Below are 14,858 nucleotides of genomic sequence, written 5' to 3'. Positions count from 1 at the left end.
TGATCTCATCCAGGCCCATGACCTCTGACATCTTCTAGTCACTGATGACCCCTGGTTTATATCACAAGCCCCCTCTCCCCAGAGCCTAGATGCACAAATCCAAGTGCCAACTTCACATCTCCAATTGCAGGTCTGGTGGGTGCGCCGAGATTGGCCTCTGGACTTTGCCCTCACAAACTTTCTCCTCCTCCACCGGTTCTCATCTTGGTTAATGGGATGCCCCCTTGACACACTTGCTCAAGCCCCCGAACCAGGTACATCCTTGATCTTTCTTCTCCCCAGTCCCCACATTCAATCTGCCAACCTCACCCACTGACTCTGTCTTCACAGTCAACGGTGTCCTTGCTCTGCTACAGCCTAGTCCTGCTCGCCACACTCGGCTCCGGCCTGGGCTGTTTGCAGTAGCCTCTCCGACTGGCCTCCTGCCTCCCCTTGTCCTCCCTATAGTCTGTTCCTTCACAGCAGCTGTGACTGTGAAAAGTGACTGTTTCAACTGTAAGTCAGGTCATCCCACTCCTCCTGTAACTCTTGGTAGCTTCCTATTACACTTAGAATAAAACTCTATTATTTTTACCCTGGTCTACGGGGCCTTAAAGAGCTGGTCCACGAATGCCCTCTGACCTCCCAGGCCCTCCCTGGCTCCATCCACTCCAGCCTTCCCAGTCAGCTCCTGGCCTCTACGCAGGTCCCCTGGGCCTCAGGTGGCCTCCCCCAATATGCATGTGGCTGGCTCCCTTTCATTACTGAGGTCTCTGCTCAAATGTCATTTCTCCAGAGACTCTCTCCCGGATCGCTCTCTCTAGAATGTGCACCACCTTCCCAGCCATGCCTTTACTCTTACTCTGCTGTGTTTTCTATTGCTTATATGTCTGAAATTGTTTTTCTATTCATATTCTTGTTTATTGTCTGTCTCTCCTACTAGAATAGATGTACCATGAGGGCAGCAACCTCATCTGCCTTGTTCTTTCCTGTATCTGTTGTGCTTAAAACAAGGCTGGCACATAGTAGGTGGTCAGTTAATATCTGTTGGATGAATTTCAGTACGTACCAGTTATAAAACACAGTGGGGAGAAACAGTGTATGTACAGCAGTGTATCTCTTAAACAGCAATAAGTAGAAGATAAAAGAGAGGTATCCTTTTTTTCCCAGCACATTGGAAAAATTAATGTTAGTGATAATGTTGGTGGGGGTGCTAGGAAATGGGCTGTCTCATTTGCCACTAGTGGAAATATAAAAAAGTCTAAGTTTTCCTAAGTGGTGAGTCATGGGTGATTTTTATCTCAATTTTTGTGGTCTGCTATGTTTCCCGATTTTTCCCAATGATTTTTTTCCCCCAAGAATTACTTTTTAAACCAGAAAAATCCAAAAATTTTAATTTTTCTTCTTTTTTAAATTAACCTGGCTGCATCCTTGCACGGCAGACTTATGAAGCTGATCCCAGTGGTAGGATGGTCTTGTTCTGTTGCTGAACCTCTTGTTTTAAGAATGTTTGATCTGAATTCCGTATCAAGTTTCCGTGCGATGGTGCAATACTGGTCATTGAATACAGTATGTGCAGAATCGCTCTTGTTCTGAGGTCCTGGGCTGGTTTTGTGAGCCCACTGGAGATGTGGGGCTGGGAAAATCATGCAGCACTGAGGCAGGGCCCACCCAGTTTGAGGTGGGATCCCACAACCCTTCCTGCCAAGACACAGGTCTCCATGGACAGGGAAGCCTAGCGTTTCTTGGCAGACACACTGCCCTCCTCCCTCACTGCTTGGGATTGGATTAAAAACAATAATAATCACAGCCACACATGCCTCTCCCTCTTCTGCATGTCATATTCCTGCGGTCCCCAACCCTCAGGTCGCCAACTGGTACCTGTCTGTAGTCCGTTAGGGACCAGGCCACAGAGCTCTGCCACCCACCCTCCAGCCTCCAACCCCCTTCCCCATGGAAAAATTATCTTTCATGACATCAGTTCCTGGTGCCAAAAAGCTTGGGGACTCCTTCCCTATTCTACTGGAGCCCAAGTGGCCAGCCCTCCTGTCTGGGTCCCCAGAACCCCCAGAAGGGAGGCTCATAGCTGAATGGCCTAACCAGTGGACCCTTCCGGAGTTTCTTTTCTGGAGGTGCGTCGCTAGCTTCACATTTCATTTAATTCTGTTGCTTTTTGGGCTTGGCAGTGAAGTTTGACAGCACCGGTGGCCCACCTCAGCAGTGTCCACCCTGGTGGCAGTGAGCACACAGAGGGGCCTGAGTGTACTTGGCTTCTCTCCCTGGGCTGTTGCATTCACATTGTCTCCGCTTCATCCCTCTCAGACCCCAGAACTCTGACAGTTTGCACGGCCAACCTCAAGAATCTGCCAATAGACCGAAGATTATCTTAAGCTGAGAGCTGAGGGTTGGGGCTGGCTCGAGATGCTGCTTCCCTAGTGTTTTGCAGGCTGAGTGGCACACGAAATAACAACTGTGATATTCCAAGTGCAGGGCCCTGGTGACGCGGCGAGGGTGCAGATTTTAACTATGTGGTCCTCTATTGGAAACCCTGCCGCTTCCTGCTGAAAGGGCGGAGAGGCTGTAATGAAAAGCTTCCCTTCCTTCCTTAACCACCTGGCAGAGACCTGATTGTGTTCTAAAGATGCATAATCCGTCTTCATCTTCATGCTCATTAGAGACAGTGCCCGTGGGAGAGGTAGAAGAGAAGCACTGTCCTAGCATAACTGTGGTTCTCCACCAGTCGCTATTGCAGCTCAAGCCTGGGTGGGACGTGGGGTCCCCTGCACTGTTACCACGGGAGCCAGTGTAGCTGTAGTTAACTTGCCCCTCCTGCACAGCAGCCCCGCTTTGGATCAGTTATTCATTTATCTGTACCTCCGTGCTTGCCCATCCACCTACCCCCCAGGCCTGAGGGGCTCAAAAGAACTCTGCCATTAATCTGGTGTGGACTTAACCACCTTCTTTTACTTTTCTTCTTACAGCTTAAACTTTGGAACAAATACCGAATTTCCAACATTCCATCACTAATATTCCTAGATGCCACCACTGGGAAGGTCGTGTGCAGGAATGGGCTGCTGGTGATCCGAGATGACCCAGAAGGTAACATGTCCATCCTGCACTCTGATCACCCAGGTCTCTCCTCTGTCCCCTTCCCTAATCTCCTCCCCACTGCTGGAGAGAGCACTAATGAAATACATAGAAGTGGGTTTATGTGGCCAGAGAACATTGTCTTGGTGAAATTATAGTATTCTCTAGATCATGGTTAAGATTTTTAAAGGGATCAGAATGTCCCTCCTGGGGGTTTTAATTCATGGGCCAGAGGAGATGGAATCTGAAAAAGGAAGTTCAGCTTGGAGGGCCGAGGAGGCTATGGAAAGGCAGGAGAGCCCAGACACTGACTCCTAGTGCTGTTTCAACGGCACTCTCAAAGGCTGCCCCCTTAACAATTAGAGACAGGCTAAGTGGGGTTTTCTCTTTTTAAAATACTACCATAGCAAAGTTGCAGTCTCCATGTTGCTCTCCTGGCCCAGGGGGTGAGTGCACCTCCTTTCTTGGTGCTGCCTGAGTCCTGCAGGCCTTGGCCTTGGCCTTGCTATATACCCGGTAGGCTGTTCTCATCCCTGCTGGGTGGCTGTCCAAGGACGGCTTCTTTCCCCCTTGTACTGGAGTGATAAAAGCTCATACGCTCTCCCTTCCCTCACTTATTGATCCAATGAGACGATGCAACCCTGCTCACAGATTTTCCCAGTAAAAATTTCACCTGCTCCGAAGAATTGCCCTTAGTAAGAACCAGGGTGTGGTGGAACCAAGTCTGTACTTTCTCAAATTTAAACACACACAAGTGCACACACACACACACACACACACACATACACCCTACTGTGAAGGTTGTTAGCAATGCATGTTCCCTGGCTCCACTCCCAGGGAATTTTGATTCTTTTGTTGCAGGGTGGGCTTGGCCACCTGCATTTTTAACCAGTCTGTCCTTCTCCCTCCCAGCCCACTCCCCAGGTGATTTTGAGGCAGTGGTCCGTGGACCACCCTGTGAGAAAACACTGTTCAGTTGCCCTGGGAGGATATTACTTCCTCTTCCTGCCTGGCGCTTATGTGTCATCAGAATGTTGACCATCTGGATGGAGTGGGTTTTGCTCTTTCTTTTTATTAAACTGAAATTCTCATTTGATTCCCAGAGCCCCGATCCAGACCAGTTGACTCAGAATCTCTGGGGGTGGGGGTCCAGGAGCATCATGTTTTAAAATTCCCCGGTTGATTCTAAAATGCAGTTGAGAACCACTGAGATTCTGGGGTTGGGACCAAATTAACACAGGGTTAATTCCTGAGGCAATGATTCTCAAACCTTGACCATCACCAGAGTTACCTGCGGAGCCTGTTTTGTTTCGAACATAACTCTTCACCCTGTCCCTGGATCTCGAGATTTGGGGTACAACCTGGGCATCAGTACTTTTCCAAAGCCCCAGGAGACGGACCTTATGATTATCCAGGTTTGGGAACCATTGTCTTGAGGGTAAGGAGGGCTCTGCGGTGGATGAGTTCTCCTTTTAGTCCTGTGTTAGCTACAGATCCTGTGGATTTGTTAACAAACACTGTTTGATGATAAAGTCGTCATGCCTACAGCTCTGAGGCCTCCTGGGTCCCAGGCCTTAATGAAGAGCCTTAACATTCTCACCATCTGTTGCCTGTTTCAGGTCTGGAATTCCCTTGGGGACCTAAACCCTTCAGGGAAGTCATTGCAGGGCCCTTGCTTAGAAATAACGGGCAGTCCCTGGAGAGCAGCAGCCTGGAGGGGTCTCACGTGGGAGTCTATTTCTCTGCACATTGGGTGAGTGTTTGGTCCCTCTTTAGTCTAGACAGAAGGAAGCAGTGATGTCACCACCAAGCCAAGCTGTGGTTGGCTTCTGGAGGCGAGACTGCCCAGGCAGGAATTTCCTGGCCTTCTGGCCTTCTCCTGTGCCAGATGCAATGTTGGCGTGCAATAGTGCTTATTATTATAATGATAATAGCTTCAAGAAAATGTCTTCTTTTGACGGGTCTATAAGGATGTTCCATTCAGTGAGACTTCTAACAGTCCCTAAGGGTATTCGTTTAATGGCTGCCTGCTGGCACGCTGCGTGGGGAGGGGAGGCGCCTGTGCTGGGTACTCACCATTCAGAAAGGCAAGTTCATTTCCGCCTCTTTTATAAACTGGGCTTTGCCATCCCAGTCGTACGGGGGTCTAGCTTGCCTGGGCTCTAACGGTGAGCATCCAGGGAATGGAGAAGGCACGTCACGCAGCAGGGGACTGCTCTTGCCTTCCAGTGTCCACCCTGCCGAAGCCTCACCCGGGTCCTGGTGGAATCCTACCGGAAGATCAAGGAGGCAGGCCAGAACTTTGAGATCATCTTTGTTAGTGCAGACAGGTAAGGTGTGCGGTGGAGTGGCAGGGCCGCTCCTCGTTTCTGTAGGTGGCTGACATCCATGTCTTTCGTCTTGCATTTCTTACTTCCTCATTGTAGGGCTGGGAGATAGGGATGAAGGAAAACATATCTGGGAGTACTGGCAGCAGGACAGATACATTTCACATTTACTCAGTTAATTGTCTGAAGGGGAGCCGAGAGAAACCGCTTTCTGCTATAAATACTGGGTATGTTCCAATTCAGGCCTGGGTCATTTGAGATTATGGTGTGTTTTCTGATTGGTTCATCATTTTAGTTTGTGGTGAGAAGATGTGGAGGGATGGGAAAGGGCCACAGAAGAAAGCCATGTGACCCCTGTCTTGGATGGCTATGCAATTGTTTTGTTAGCTCTGGCCATAGACTTCGGGGCTATTTGAATGTACATGGATAGGGAATCACAGAAAAGCAGGGCAGACATTCTTCCTGGACTAAGTCAGGTCCTCTTAGCCTCAGTTTCCTCTGGTTCTTGCCCTCTCTCTCTAGCTTCACTCATCAGTGAGCTTCCTTCATCTCAAAACTCCAACCCAGTTTAGGCTGAGTCTCCAGGCACTTCTGCCTCTGAAGGGACTCTGAGGTACGGGCACAATGAGGGCATTTTGCACATTGTTGTGTCTTTGACATCCACACTGTCCTGTGCTAGGTTTATGGGCCCATGGTCCTGCTCCACTGGAAGCTCCCTGTACCACCGGGAAGGCATGCCAGGTGGCACGATCACTTTTATAAGGATTTAAATGACATCAACTTTATTGAAGCATAATTTATGCACAATAAGATGCATACATGTCAGATATACAGTTCAGTGAGTTTTGACTGATACCCAGGTAGTCATCGTCATAGTCAAGACACAGAACATTTCCATCACTCAGAAGTTTCCTTTGTCCCCCTTCTCGGTCAGTCCCCATCCCCGAACCCCAGCCTCAGGGCACCCATGATCTACTTTCTATCACTTGAGGAGATTTGTCTTTTCTACGGTTTCTTACTTGTGGAATCCTAGGTATAAGGTTGGTTTGCACAAATTAGAAATCTCCCCGGGAATGCCGTAGCCGTGTACATCTAAGCTCCTGAAAGTGAGACCTGCCTATGTTGACACATGAAAAGCTGGGCGTGAGTTCAGTGGGTGGGATGCGGGCGTGTGGGCTGTTAAAATGGCCTGGCGTTTGGTTTGGGACCCCCTCTGCTGTGTGGAGGCATTTGCTCCTTGGCAGACACCGCAGTGGGTAGAGTAACACACTCCTGTAGCCTGGCGTCTGAGAGCACGGCAGTGAGAGGCCCCAGCTCCTGCAGCAGCCCTGGGCGCCTGGTAAAAGATGGGAAAGATCCGGTGGTGGTGCAGCCGGGGATACCAGAGCCTTGTTCTCCGTGTGTGTCCCTCTGCAGGTCAGAGGAGTCATTCAAACAGTACTTCAGTGAGATGCCCTGGCTCGCTGTCCCCTACACTGACGAGGCCCGGCGGTCACGCCTCAACCGGCTGTACGGAATCCAAGGTAGGCATGCGAGGCCCGGCTCCTTGCAACAGCGCCTGGGCAGCCTGTGCACCTCGGCTCACCCCGTCTTTGGTTTTCCTTTTAAAAGAAAAAGAACATCACCCTTCCTGTAAACGCTCATGTTCCTGAACATCTTAGAAATTACTTGGTGTGAATTTGATGGCATATAAATTAACACCTCATTAAAGCTGCATTTTAAAATAAGTGCTTCCTGGCAAGACAGCTGCTTCTCACCCCCGGCGTGCTGGATCCGGGTACGGTCAGGCTGCGGCGCACACACGCCCAGATGACTCAGCCGAAACCCTATCCGAAGGGTTTTATTGTCAGAAAGACTTGAAAGTGATCTTTGGTTCTGTCACTCAGGGTCTTTGAACCTCGGTTTCCTCATCTGCAAAGCGGGGATGGTAAATCTCTGCACAGGTTGTCGGGAGTATTAGCAGGTAAGGTACACAAAGGGCCTCACTTGCTTCCTGAAGCATAGTAGTGAGAGTAAGTGGGTTTTGCCTTTTAGGTGAGAAAACTCACTTCCAGAGAGTGTTGAAAACTAGGACTGAGAGTACTAATCATGGCGTTTTTCAGAAATAATGATTATTTGTGAGATAAATGGTTTTTTTAAAATTATGTGAATGCCTCCTTCCTGGCCTTCACTCAGCCAGGTTTTTTCTTGGTGAAGCACTTAGCTGTCCTGTGTAAGCATTAAACCCATTCCCCTTGTGTCAGTCGTACCAGATCCTGGTCATCCCTGGACGGATACAGCTAATATTTGAGTTCTCGGTGCTTTTTGTGCTACTGAGAGTAAAAAAAACACGTATCAAGATTTACCCAGAAATTTCCCCCTGGGGGAAATCATCAGGCTCTTTGACCTATTTTCTTCACCATTTAGGGTAAGCATAAGATTTTATTTGGAGCTGAGGTGTCAAAAAGTTAATATTTAATTTGGGGGGGGATGATGTCTCACTATATTCAGGCTGGTCTCAAACCCCTGGGCTCAAGTGATCCTCCTGCTCGGCCTCCCACATAGCTGGTATTACAGGTGCAAGCCACTGTGCCCAGCTTAATATTTAATTTTAAATTCGTACTCTCAATATCAAGTGTGTATAAGAATCACCTGGGGATGTCATGAAAATGCAGGTTTGGATTTAGTGGGTCCAGGGTGGGGCTAAGCGCCTGCGTTTCTGGCCAGCTCCCAGGCCATGGCAACGCCCCAATGCCGCTGGCCTGGGGACCCACACTTGGAGTATTCATAGTCTAGATCTGTTGTCATCCTTTGAGAATTTTGGAGGTTCATGCCTCCTATTAACAGCAAAGAGGAAAAGCAGTTCCCTTTCCAAACAGAAGTTGAGGGGCACAACATTGTTTCCTGGTCCAAAAGGAGAGGCACCAAGTTGAGCGAGGTAAAAGTGTCGTGGACTTCCTTCCGGCCTCTGCTTGCAGAGACCCAAGATGTGTGTGTGCCTTGGGTGGGAGCAGTGTTTCTTGAGATAAGTGTCAGGATGAGGCTAGGCCAGCGGTATTGAACAGATGGTTGAACTGCCACCGCAGGACTTCACGTCTGGCCATTTGTTGACACACTCATTCAACAAGTTTTTACTGGGGGCTGACTAGACACCATGCCGTTCTGCAGGCGTTGGAGATACAGTCTTGAGTAAAAACAGTTACAGTCCTTGTCCTTGTGGAGCTTACAGTTCTAGAGCGGAGACTCACCCTAAATAGTTAGTCCTATAGATATGTGTGAGTAGTCGCTGTGAGTGCCCTGAAGCAGAGGTGCCCAGTGCTGGGGGACGCATCCAAGGGACGTGTGGCCTGGGTGGGGAGATCAGAGATGGTTCTAAGAGCATTGTGCCAGAACAGATCTGGAAGCTGAGTAGGAACTGACTACGTAGCTGGAGAGGAAAGATCCTGGCAGAAGGAACACCATGTGCAAAGGCCCTGCCAGCAGTGAGGAAGGAGACTGGGATGTCACAAAACAGGCCTGGCCTGGGGACCACGAGGGCACTCTCTCTCCTTCCTCAGAGAGCAGAACCAGGGACAGGCAAGGTCCAGAAGGTTTTAAGTGTTTTCCTCAGTTTTTTTACACTTTAAAAAAATACAAGGGGTTGTGCTTTGTCCTTCCTGCCCATGGGATTCAGGTCTTCACCCCAAGAATGACTTTCTTACTTAGAGGAGGTGTGACCGTTTTATCGTCCCTGAGCAGTGGTAGGGGTTCCACTTAGCCAGTGCAAGTGTTCCCCAGCCTGGGTTTCTGGGGTGTGACCAGAGGCCCTTGGAGGACTACAGGTGAGACACACCAGCCAGCTAGGTAGGACCCAGCTTGTTCCTGAGTGCTGCTGCGACTTTGCTGTCCTCTGGTGCCTGTATCTACCCGACAGCAGGCCCTGCCGCTCCTGTGGCCACGGGTTTTCCATCTCGGCCTGTTTGCAATCGGGGGCACTCCTGGGTTTTTTCTAATCCCTGCTCCGCTTACACACCAGCACGTGTCTGTGATTTGTATCTTCCTCTGACTCCCCTAACAAAGGCCCCTTGGTCAAATTCTGGTCCCTCTTATCCTCCTACCAGCCCCTGTGGGTGTGCATACAAATGTGTGCAAAGTGTGACTCTGTGTGACGTGGTTGGGCCTTAGCGCAGACCTCACAGATGACTAGGGAGGTGTCTTGGAGGTTCAGGCCAAGAAGAACAGCAACTGTCCTCCTCCTACCAGGCCTGGGCCCTCCTGCATCTTTGCCCAGGGCATGGTTTCCTGTTTTATTTCTTTCCATGTTCACTGATACCAACACCTCAGCCCTGGCCCCGCCCCCTGCTGCTGAGTGGCCTTGACTGTCACTTACTTAACCTCCCTTTTCTCAGTAAAATTCAGAAGTTTCAGTGTGAGGCACAGAATAGGCTCGTAACAAATATTTGTTGACTGATGAACTCAGAAGAAGAAAAGGAAAAATTTGATTTTACTACCTAAAAAAGATAAACTTTTGAATGTCAAAAAGCTTAAACAAAGGCAACCAACAATATTAGCAACGTGTATGGCAAGAAATCAATGTCCTTCATAGGAAGTAGAACTCTCTCCAGCATCAGTTTAAAGAGCGAGCGAGCGAGAGAGAGAGAGAGAGAGAGACAAATGATTGAGTAGAAAATATGTACAAGATACGAGGCAGGCAACTTACCCAATACACATCATCAGTAATGGGTACAAAAACATTCAGCATAGTTTGTTTCCATGATTTACAGATGAAAGCATTGCATTTACATCTGTCACATTTGCAAAGAACTCTTACCCCCACCTCTACCCCGTGACCCTCTGCCACACACACACACACACACACACAGATAGTGCCCAGTGTAGGGAAGGGAGCACGCTGCTAGTAGGAGCATAACTCAGGACCACCTTTCTGGAGAGCAGTTTGGCATTATACATCTGAGGCCTTAAAAATCTATAAAGCCTTTCATTTAGGAATCCCACTTGCAGGAATTGATTCTCAGGAAATTATCTTACAGTACCCAGCAAAGGCTGAGCATCTCTCGAGCAGGCGGTGGGCTTTGGTTTTTTTAATTTTTTGTGTACTTTGAATTTCATTATGGACCACAGTTCTTTCTTTTCTTCAGCCCCTAGAAAACGAAGGAGAATTTGTAACCACCTTTAGCAATTCTACAAAAGTTACCATTTCTATGCACGACCTTGACCCTGGCTTCATTTTCTCTTCCCTCCTTGTTTTCCCCTCAGGGTGATATTTTCATCTATTTTTATTGGATTATATATTATGCGGGTTTTTAAAGCCTCCTCAAATCCTTTTTGGGAAAAAAAGCAGTAGATTTAAATGCATGGGATTCCATCTCTTGAGCTCCAACTAACCATTCAATCCTCCCCGCCCTGAGCTCCATGGGAAATGACCGGGAGGGCGGCCCAGTGCTGCCCTTGAGTGGACAAGACGAGACTGACGCTGGGAAATAGCTAAAGAGCAGAGTGTGAGGAACTAAAAAGTGTTGGTCAAACACGCCCCGTTTTGCACGAGGGCTTAGAAGGCGGCCACTTGTCTCCACTTAGAAGAGCAGGGCCGATGCTGGCCTCACTCGGCCACTCTATGTGGTCAGGAGTCTCTCCGTACATAGGCTGTTTCATCCCAGGCACCACATCCGCCGTGGAGCCGAATCTTTTCCTCTCTGATGGGGAGTTCTTCCCCGGAAGTGGGGGCCTGTGTCACACAGGATTACTGGTGGCCCATGCTAAGGCCCTGGGGTCATCTGAAACTAGTAAGTTAGCAAAGGACGGCCTTTCTACTGCACAGCCAGTTTGGGGGTCGCAGCCTGGGCTCTTGCTGTGCTCAGAGGCTTCCGAGGCCCCTGGAGAGCTGGGTGGCACGGCAGTGAGCAGGAGCCCTTCCATATTCCACGTGCACTTTGGCCACGCAGCAGAGGTCGGAAGGGCCTTCCTGTAAAACGTTGGCTGGGCACAAAAAGTCAAACTGATAGTTTGGTGTATGTGTCTGAAGCAGAAAGCAGAGGAGGGCTCTCTTCCTTCTGCCTCTCCGGCAGACGAAGGGGCTGTGTTTGTTAGGTGGGGCCCAGACAGCCAGAAAGTGGGTGACCACAACTAAGGGACGAGAACAGGGAGTTTTCAGAGACTTGTTCCTTTGGTCTCTTGAGGCCCTGGCAGTGTGGGGACAAGCAGTACGTACGTGGCCCCCAGCTTCAAGGAGCCCTCAGCCAAGGATCAGAAAGCTGATCTGGGGAGCCTGAGCCCCAAGCAGCAGCCAGCCAAGCCATGTTAAAACAGTGTGGGGTTCAGCCAGAGCCTGACTCCAGGAGCTAGCATCCTCTGTGGGCCAGCTCCACACCTGGCCCCTCCTGCTGGCTCCATGGTGTCCACACCCCTGCCATCTGCTCTAGTCTCCCTTCAGTCTGGAACTGTCTTTTCCACCTCCCACCTCTTGCTTCCCCATTCTCCCTGGCACGGTGGTTTGTGCCCGTTGCTTACTTGACCTCTCTGACCTCCTAAGCTTAGCCTCTGAATCCTTCTCCAGGCTTCATTTAATGGGAGAATCTGAGTTCAGAGGAGACTCTGGCTTAGAGGTGTTGACCTAGGAAGACTTCCTGGAGGAGGTGGTTCTGGAGCAGGGCCTTACAGACTGGGTAGGGTTTAGATAAGGGGTTTGGGACATTTCAGGGCAAAGGCCAGAACAGGCTTGCCCATGGTATGCCACAGGGGCAGAGTAGGGGACAAGGCTGATGAGGCCACATCACAGAGGGCCTTGAGCACCATGCTAGCGTCCTTGGACTTGACCCTTTGGGCTTTTGGAGGCTTTTGAAAGTTTTGATTAAGGGCAGATTAGTGCAGTCGAGACATTTAAGCTGGACTGGAAGAGAAATCCCAGAGGCAGGTTGTCTGCTGCTATTTCTGATGGACACATGGAGCACACGCTGTGACCAGGCCTCAGGCTGGGGCTCGATGCCACACTGCCTGACATCAGGCCTGCTAGCCTCACATTGCCACTTACTGTCTTCTGCTTGCTGGCATCTTGGTGGGGGTGGCGGCGGGGGAGTCCGTAACCCATGTTTTCACTAAGGTCCTGTGCAGCATTTTAGGTTGATGTTACCAGTCAGCAGCATTGTTCTCACAAGTACAAGTTCAGGCAACTTTTTGCCTCCCACTGCCTCTGACCACCAAACGGAAGGAAATCCACAGCCTGTGGTGGGTGGGGTCGCTGAGAACATGGCTTTGCAGCCTTGCACAGGCCGGACCCCCGGGAGCAGAAAGGTGGGGGTTATGGAGGGGCAGGCACCTCCCTCCCTGTTGGTGACTCATCCCTTTCCCTGCTCCTCTTCCACTTCTCTCCCCAGCAGACCTGCTCTCCTGGATCCCCTCGGAGCCCCCTTCTGCCACGAGACGTCCCTGCTACTTCCCTATCCCTTTCCCTCTTTCTTGCCAGCAGTATCTTCCCTACTTTCTAAGGCTCTACCTTTGCTCTTCTGGGGTCTTGCTCTTGCCTGTTCCATTTTTCCATCTCTTCCTCGCCCCCTCGTCTCTCTCTCTCTCTCTCTCTCTCTCTCTCTCTCTCTCTCTTAGCTGTAAAAGTCCCATTACTCTAAGGAACAAAGGGACTGTCTCAGTCTGCTGGGGCTGCCATAACAAAACACCATGGCCTGGATGGCTTAAGCAACAGAGATTTATTTCTCACAGTTCTGGAGCCTGGGATGTCCAAGGTCAAGGTGGTGGTTCATTTGGTTCCTGGTGAGGGGAGGGCCCTCTTCCTGGTTTGCAGTCGGCGCCTTCTCGCTGTGTGCTTACTCAATGGAGGGAGCAAGCTCTGGAGTCTCTGCCTCTTCTTACAAGGGCACCAGCCCTGTCGGGTCAGGACGCCACCTGTAGGACCTCATTTAGCACCTCTTCACATGCCCTATCTCCAAATGTGGCCACACTGGGGGTGAGGGCCTCAACATTTGAATTTTGCAGGGGACACAGATACTCAGTCTATAACAGCTGCCATCCCTCTCTCTTTTCTCCCAGACATCAAAACTCTCAAAAGACACTCCCATTGCATGGGTCAGGTCTTGTGCTGGTGAGGGACTCCAGCATGAGGAAGTCATGGTCCCTGCACTCATGGAGTTCAGGGATGTCACTTCGCTGCTTGTGCTTCCAGCCCCAGCACTGAGCCAACACTCGCGTCTCTGAGGGCATCAGGGGCCTCCTGTTCATGTATTTATTGAACAAAATGTAGCTGTATGCCCCGCGCTTAGCTATTCATGAAGTGAAAAGACAAAGGCCCCAGACCTCATGGAGCTGACGCTCTAGCGGAAGGAGACAGGCAGTAAGCACAGGCCTAGGCGCTAAGGGGAAAGATGACTTGCACCTGCCCTCTGGCGGGGGACAGAGACACGGAAGCAGAGGGTGTGACGGGGGTACCCAGGGCAGGCCCCTGAGCAGTGGCCTGGGGCAGGGGGCTTGTGCTGCCTCAGATCTACAGCAGCCCCTACATCTGTGCCCTCCAAGCCACCGCCAGTCCCTGCTCCTGGGGGAAGATGGGGATTGGAGGAAAGTAGAGTCCATTAAGGGGTTCCGGTCTCAGCTCTGCCACTAAGCAGCTATGTGGCTCCACACCAGTCGCGTCCCCTCTCTGGGCCTCTTGCCTCATCTAAAGTTGTGTAGCGTTGGCCTGCGGATCCCCAAGTCCCTCCAGGCGTCCTGACTTGGAGGAAAGCCAGGCAGCCCCCGGCCTCCACATCCCACTGCAGAGGCGTCAGGAGTCAACCTTGGGGGCTTCGTAGGCTGCTGTCTCCTGCCACGTCTAGTGTGTCCCTGTGGGCCGGCCTCCTCACCCCCGCCCTTCACCTGGACACAGAATCCCACAGCTTGCGGCAGTGGAGGTGAATTGCTTGGCAGGCTTTCGTAAGTAGAAGAGATGATCCAGAGGTTTACTTTGGTTTTAAAATTCACATTTGATTTATTAAAATACAAATTAAAATAAAGCATCCTAGACTTCACTTAAACTTTTAATGTTGATTTTTGAATTTTGTAACTCTGTTCATATGTCTAGGAAATTGTAGAAGCTTCCTGTTAGGGGTCCATTGGGCCCCACTTACAAACTTAATTAAACTCCTTTAAACATTTTAAACTGATTTATAAATTTAAACTTCTCCTGTACTTCCTTGAAGGACAAAAAATGGTTTCCAAATCTGTACGTAAGCCTACTAGCTGGATGCGGTGGCTGACGCGCCGTAATCCTAGCACTCTGGGAGGAGGAAGAGGGAGGAGTGCTTGAGGCCAGGAGTTCAAGACCAGCATGAGCAGAGGCAAAACCCTGTCTCTGCAAAAAATAAAAAAATTAGTCAGTCGTGGTGGCGCGTGCCCGTAGTCCCAGCTACTTCGGAAGCTGAGGCAGGAGGATCACTGGAACCCAGGAACTTGAGGTTATAGTGAGCTATGATGATTCTACTGCACTTTAGCCCAGCTGACAGA

At 50.2% G+C, this 14,858-nt stretch overlaps 1 protein-coding gene across 3 annotated transcripts in view; it reads left to right on the top strand.

The window, feature by feature from the left end:
* NXN (nucleoredoxin) overlaps window positions 1-14,858 on the top strand; it is a 143,536-nt gene that overhangs the window by 115,096 nt on the left and 13,582 nt on the right. For all 3 annotated transcript variants that reach the window (XM_045526164.1, XM_045526165.1, XM_045526166.1), the window contains exons 2-5: window positions 2,961-3,078; window positions 4,686-4,819; window positions 5,296-5,396; window positions 6,810-6,916. In XM_045526164.1, the coding sequence (XP_045382120.1) occupies window positions 2,961-3,078; window positions 4,686-4,819; window positions 5,296-5,396; window positions 6,810-6,916 (460 nt within the window). The remainder of the gene's footprint in view (window positions 1-2,960; window positions 3,079-4,685; window positions 4,820-5,295; window positions 5,397-6,809; window positions 6,917-14,858) is intronic.

Source organism: Lemur catta, chromosome 15 (genome assembly GCF_020740605.2).
Source record: "Lemur catta isolate mLemCat1 chromosome 15, mLemCat1.pri, whole genome shotgun sequence".
Lineage (NCBI taxonomy): Eukaryota > Metazoa > Chordata > Mammalia > Primates > Lemuridae > Lemur > Lemur catta.
The sequence above is the reverse complement of the archived record's forward strand: the minus strand, read 5'-3'. Positions and strand labels throughout refer to the sequence as shown.